This window comes from Sprattus sprattus, assembly GCF_963457725.1.
Source record: "Sprattus sprattus genome assembly, chromosome: 4".
Taxonomy (NCBI): Eukaryota; Metazoa; Chordata; class Actinopteri; order Clupeiformes; family Clupeidae; genus Sprattus; species Sprattus sprattus.
The window spans coordinates 3059984-3066656 of NC_137923.1; the positions used below are offsets into that span (position 1 = coordinate 3059984).

The 6673-nt window shown below is 45.0% G+C and overlaps 1 protein-coding gene across 1 annotated transcript; it reads left to right on the forward strand.

Moving 5' to 3' along the window:
• Nucleotides 1-310: 310 nt before the first annotated feature.
• Nucleotides 311-6425, forward strand: crispld1b (cysteine-rich secretory protein LCCL domain containing 1b; the record flags this gene model as incomplete). The annotated part of the gene is made up of 14 exons (XM_080836828.1): nucleotides 311-565; nucleotides 2664-2782; nucleotides 3044-3176; nucleotides 3380-3495; nucleotides 3697-3797; nucleotides 4009-4170; nucleotides 4717-4777; nucleotides 4867-4933; nucleotides 5093-5223; nucleotides 5426-5469; nucleotides 5619-5691; nucleotides 5805-5874; nucleotides 5984-6117; nucleotides 6374-6425. The coding sequence occupies 14 exons, from the start codon at nucleotides 311-313 to the stop codon at nucleotides 6423-6425; spliced, it is 1518 nt and encodes a 505-aa protein (XP_080692954.1).
• Between the last annotated feature and the right edge of the window lie 248 nt (nucleotides 6426-6673).

A 6673-nucleotide genomic window follows, 5' to 3' on the forward strand; every position in this document is an offset into this window, starting at 1 on the left:
ACCATAGATCTCAACCACTGACTGCTTTGAATTAATGTTCACAAGTCTAGGTATTCAGATTTTTGCTATGGAATGTAAAATATTTGCAAACTCTTTCTCAGAGAGAGAGAGAGGACTGAATACCAAAAGTGGCAGCCTTAAAATTAATAAATGCTTATAAGTGTCATGTGAACTACAGGTACACTTTGTCTTCTCAGCCACAGTAAGATCTAACCCTGCAACTCTTCCCTGATGTGTTTCCCTTGCTCTCTCACACCTCAATTGAAGCCTTTAAGCTGGAGAGCACCCCAGACCTGGGCGTCAGTCAGTCATGAAGGTTGCAGTGCAGGATTTGCTGAAAGGTGTAGCATTGCTGCTGTTCGCCCAAACAGTTGTTTCCATGGTGATTCCAAATGGCACACAATTGGAAGATTTGCTAGAGTATCTGGACACGAATGAGAGCTCATGGAAACTCAACACAAGGGGAAAGAGAGCTATTTCACACAGTGATATGCATCTCATCCTCAATCTCCACAACAAGCTGAGGGGTGAAGTTCACCCACCTGCCTCGAATATGGAATATATGGTAAGAGCTCATATCTCTATGTTTGTTCAACACAATAGTTTGCTTCATATAACAGTTAATCATTTTTGCCTTGTACTGTAAATTAAATCCATTTTCACATGATTGAACTATCATGGGTTGCTTGTGGAAGCAGACAGCAGTCATGGTAGTGTTTGTACATTTTGAGAAACAGTCCATGAAAAGTTTTTGTGCCATGATTTGTGGAGTCCATACTGAACGAATGGATTTGTAAACCGCATACTACAGACACGTCTGTGGTCTACTGCAAACAACTTAGTCCATCAGCCAAAGCAGGAGGACCTCCCTCAACCTCCCCCCCTGCCCACAAACTGAGGCTCACCTACTGTACCTGGCAGTCAGCCAACCCTCCCCTCTTGGAGTAGTGAGCAGTCTTTAGCCAAGTAAATGTCTTAACTTATCAGAGATCTCCAGGGTCAATTTACCGTACAGCTCCATTTCTGGTGCCAGCATTGGAATCTGCCATTTAAGGTTGTACGAAATTAAAAGTTGAGCGTCAGCTTTTTTTAAGAACACAAAAGCAAGATCTCAGACACAAGCTTTTTGTCCGAAGGCCTTCCCCCAAGAAGTTGCCTGTGTTGCTTGAGTCAGTGCATTTCAATTTAACATATTTCTTAGTCAGAGCATTCATTGTTGTGTGTACAACAAACTAAGCCAATTGGGTATGCCGTAGGACCAGACCATGATTTTACAAGAGTTATAAAAAAAAAAATAAAAAAAAAAAAGATTAAATGTGTGTATCTCGTTGCCTGCTCGTTGTATTTCAGGAAGCTTCCACATGCTGGCCATGGGAGACTGTAAAAATCATTTATGTGTAATATTTCAGACTTCAAACAACCACATCCACTGTGGAGGTGAAACAGTGCGTGCCTTTGTGTGGGAGCCGGGCTAAGGGACAGTGACCACCTCCATTCACATTCTCTCTTCTCTGCCTGAGCCCTGTGGGTAATTACTAGGAGCAGGAAGCCAGGGGGTCACAGAGGATTCATATCTCCCCTGGAATGTGCCCAGATGGTTGGCATAACCGCAAATGAGGTGTTAAAGCAAATAAACAACTACCAGGTGGAGTTCTGAGGCCAGTTTTGTCCTCCCAATGCAGTCGCTAACCCGGCAGACTGAGAGCCCTCGCTGTGCTCTGTGAGCCGGTCCTGTGGCGCTCCCTGAAAGATTGACTGTTAGCTGCAGCAGAATAGACAGAAGTAGGCCACCTTTATTCTGAGTCATGCACTAATGTCAGCATATCAAAACTGGGGAAGGGTTGGAGTTCAGGAGATTTCTTTCCCAGGCAATGCTCACAGGTGCCACTCAAGCGTACTGTCCAGAAACTGTTCCCACAGTTCTTACATTTTATTCTTCACCATTTCTTTCTTCCTGTTGTATTTCACTGAATTTATACATGTCATAGGGGTAAAGATGATTTTTTTTTTTTAAAAGTCAGATCATTTCAGAGAAATATCACTTTGCACCTTCGAGTCAGCCCAGAGGCTCTGACAGACTGCGGGAAAGCAGGGGGCTGCTTATACCAACACGTGGAATGAGTTATATGAGGCCAGCCACCTTTACATTTGTGTTTTTGAATTAAGCCTGATATTTGTGTGCACCAGGCCATGCGTTGGGCAGCAGCCCTGCTATACACTGTAACCATTCTTTTTATCAGCCAGCTATTATTTACAACAGCCTCTGCTACAAGTAAAACTGCCATGCATTGCTTTTAAGGCATTCTTTGTTAGAAATAAGTCCTCTACAAATGAACAGCATTGGTAAACCTGCAGTTTACGCAGATAATAGCTGTTATCTGATGGCGCTGAATGACCTAATAGCCATGAATTGACGCACAGAGGGGGGAAAAGTTGTTGTTTGCGCCAAAGAATGTTGGCACATTTAGCTACAATTTCAACGGCAAAGGTGTAACATAAGCTTTTTCTACAGTAAACCTTGATCGGAATTCACACATAATTTGACATAATTTGAAGTTAAGTAGGCACTTTCTGTTGGTCCTCGTACCCACACACGACCCTCCAGATCAGTAGGTTAACAGTCATAAGCCACAAGTTAAGGTCTGGTTACTTTTTTTGTGAAGGTTTGGGACACTGAGCTGGAGAGGAGTGCGGAGGACTGGGCACATGCATGTCGGTGGGAACACGGACCATCCCACCTACTGACACAGATCGGGCAGAACCTGGGAGCCCACTGGGGAAGGTATGGTGGTCAGTGAAGAGAGAAAAAAAGAGAGAAGGTAGAGAGAGAAAGAGGAGGGAGAGGGAGAGAGAGATTCATGATGTTTACACAAGAACAGAGACAGGGACATATAGAGTTCTGTTCCTGGCATGTTAAATGGGCCTTGATGCAGACTTGATTTGTAGAGATATCCATGTGTCAAAAAAGTACTCTAACGTTCTCTTCCATGACCAGCCATGCTGTGGATCAAAGTTCTGTGTTATTGCACTCATGCTTCCGCAGGGACAGACCTCCAACGTTCCACGTTCAGGCATGGTATGACGAGGTACGGGACTTTAGCTTCCCGTACGCACAGGACTGTAACCCACACTGTCCTTATCGATGCTCAGGGCCGGTCTGCACACACTACACACAGGTAAGCACAGGTGAGCTCCACACACAGCTTAAATGGAGGCTTTAATGGGGTACACCCACGAGGCCACATCATATTTAGCTTGAGTGGGTGGATCGAGCCCAGACAGTTTGTTTGCATTTGGTAACCAAATATATCTGTGCTGACATCTGCTGCCAGTGTTCCATGGGGTCCTCTACAAAGGCTCTTTCAAACTTTTTTTGCAGCTGGTCTGGGCTACGAGCAATCGCATTGGCTGTGCCATCAACGTGTGCTACAACATGAACGTGTGGGGCATGATCTGGGCAAAAGCCGTCTACCTGGTGTGCAACTACTCACCACCGTAAGCCCTCTTTGCCACTCTGTGTGTCCATTTGGACAGGATTAATATACACACATATATACTACCATGTTATGCTGAATATTCATAAATGGGTCAAACGGTGCTTGTAATTGAATTGAATGTTATTGAAGGATGTAACTCAATCTTGACTGCAGTTGATCCTACTAAAACAGGTGCCTTTCCTTTCTCTGGCCTTCTCAGGGGTAACTGGTGGGGTCATGCCCCTTACAAATATGGCAGCCCATGCTCCGCCTGTCCTGCCAGCTATGGAGGAGGATGCAGAGACAACCTCTGTTACAAAGGTATGGTGAAGATTTGTCTTTGAGGATGTCTGTTCTGCTCACCTCACTTGTGTACCTGTATGCTGAAACCTGCCAACAAAATGGCAAAACCAGCGGGTTTTCTGCCTTGTAGTAATGAAGAAAGTACCTGATTACATTGATACCTTTCAAAGCTCTGGATGTATTCGTCTGACCACTGGTTCTAAAATCCATGCTTTTTGTCCTTTTCCAGATGATGGTATGGACAGGCAATATGTGCCTGAGACAGAAGAGACCAACTACGTTGAGCCTGAAGCTCAGCGGCCTCAAGAGCCTCGACCGAGAGCGCAGTCCCCAACCCCATCACCCAATGAGAACGTAGAGAGGAATGAGGTCATCAGCACAGAACAGATGTGTAAGAATACATTGTATGCTCAATTCACCGTAATCTGGAGAAAGCTGATCCATGTGTTCAACACAGATGTATGTGTGTGTGTGGGTGTGTGTGGGTGGGTGTGTGTGTTTGTGGGTTTGTGTGTACAGTGTGTACTATATGTACATTTTGTGTGTGTGTGGGTTTGTGCGTTTTTGGTTGTTCCTGGTTCATGTTCAAGATATTTAGTGTGGAGCGTATTTGACATGGCTGTCTTCTGTTTCTCTAAGTCATGTGTGTGGGTTAAGCCATGGCTAGACTTAAATGTACGTCTCTAAAGGGGCTTCTTCCCCTCTGAGGGGCCCGACCTGAAATCAAGGTCAGGCCCACCGATGGCATCCCCAACCATAGAGTTTACTCTTCAAAATGTTCAGTGTTTAAGTTTCATAAGTGCACTTACAGTACATGGATACTTACTCAGAACTACTCATGGGTTATTCTATGTCAAGAAAGATACCCTTAGACCACTGAAATGTATGACTGTTTCTCTGCTTTTGTCTGAATGTCAACACTTTATCCATTATCCAGCCCAGCAAGTCTCATGTGACACAAAGCTGAGGGACCAGTGTAAAGGAACAACCTGCAATAGGTGAGGGATTTTCACGTTTTGTCTGGATGTCAGCAGTGTTGTTTTCGCGCAGGTGTGAGTGTTCACTCATTTAATATGTTTTGCTTCAGGTATGAGTGTCCTCCCGGTTGTCTTTACACCAGTGGAAAGGTCATTGGAACAGGGCATTATGATATGGTGAGTATAACAAAAACGTTTGAACGGTTATTGGCTGCTCTTTTTTTATCTGATGCTAAACTTGTACCTCAGTGTCAAAATGTATTACCAAGGTATACTGTTCAAGTAGGCATTGAATTGGCTGTGTGGAAATGTAGTTCCTGTGTTCCCATTTTGAAGCAATCCAGTGTGTGTGGAGCTGGGCTACATGCTGGTATAATAGATGATGATGGAGGTTGGCTGGATATCACAAGGCAAGGCAGGAAGGAGCGCTTCACAAAGTCCAATAAAAATGGAATACAGTCCCATGGGTGAGCCTTAATGCCACCGTTTACACTTCCCAGTCTTTCTCTCTGTCCCCAATTCACTCACTCTCTCTCTCTCTCTCTCTCTCTCTCTCTCTCTCACACACACACACACACACACACAAACACACACACACACAAACACACACACCATGTTGCTGTTATTGCTATTGCACCACATGACTCGTCTTAAATTTCACACCTTCAGGAAAAATCAGAGTGCCAATGCCTTCACCGTATCAAAAGTGCCAGGTGCGTGCTATTTATTATCAGCCTGGGAATTCTGGTGTGTTGAGCAGAGCCAGACTTCTCTGATCTGAACATCTCTCTCTCTCTCTCTCTCTCTCTCCCTCTCTCTCTCTCTCTCTCTCTCTCTCTCTATCTCTCACTCTCTCTTGTAGTGAAGCAAGTGACATGCGAAACCACAGTGGCACAGTTCTGCCCATTCAAAAAGCCTGTCAGGCATTGCCCAAGGTAAATATTCACATGGACTTTTCCCCCAGGAAGACAGTTAATGGCATGCAGTCTGACAAACAGTTTGAAGCAAATAGATGTTATATTCAAAATCATGCTCTCCTTGCAATCAGGTTGTACTGCCCTCGCAACTGCTTGCACGAGAGCTCTGCCCGGGTCATAGGAAACCGCTATTACGCAGATGTAAGTTCTCACAAATGCCCTGAAAAATCCATGCACCGACTTCAGACTGCTTGTGTTAATGCAAGGCACATTACACGTGAGAACTACATTCTCTCCCATTCTTAACCAGAAATCCAGTATATGCCGGGCTGCCATCCATGCTGGAGTGATTCGGAGTGAATCGGGAGGCTACCTGGATGCGATGCCCGCGGACAAGAGGAAACAATACAGTGGGTCCCACCAGAATGGGATAACATCGGAGAGGTACCATGAGCAGCTTGAGATGCTTGGGAATGAAGGGGTCTGTTTTGTGGGCTATTAGCAGGTATTAACTGTTCAGCAAGCTGGGAATGACAAACTGCCATTGGGTTTTAGGCCACCCCTGAAGTTTGGCTGCGGGAGGTTCATTGCATGCACAGTACAGTGCGTAATGTGTTTCTCTTAACCCACTAATATGGGCCATTCTTCTTCTTCTTCCTCTTCTTCTTCTTCTTCTTCTTCTTCTTCTTCTTCCCTGTAGCCTGAGGAATCCCACAGGAGGAAAAGCTTTCAGAGTGTTTGCGGTCATTTGAAGCCCTGCTCCAAGGACAAGCAATGAAATAGAGCACTTGGTTACAACCAGCCAGTAATTAGTGTGTGTTTGGTTTTTCGCCTCACACCGAGCGGTGCTTGAGGCCAGCACTGTCACGACAGGTCTTCTGTGGGGAGAAAAAACTACCCGGCCTTGGTCCTGTCAAGCAAGTGAAATATGGGGTCTTAACCTGTATCAACAAGCCATTTTGTGTAACTGTACATTTCGTGTGTATACAATTTTACTCTG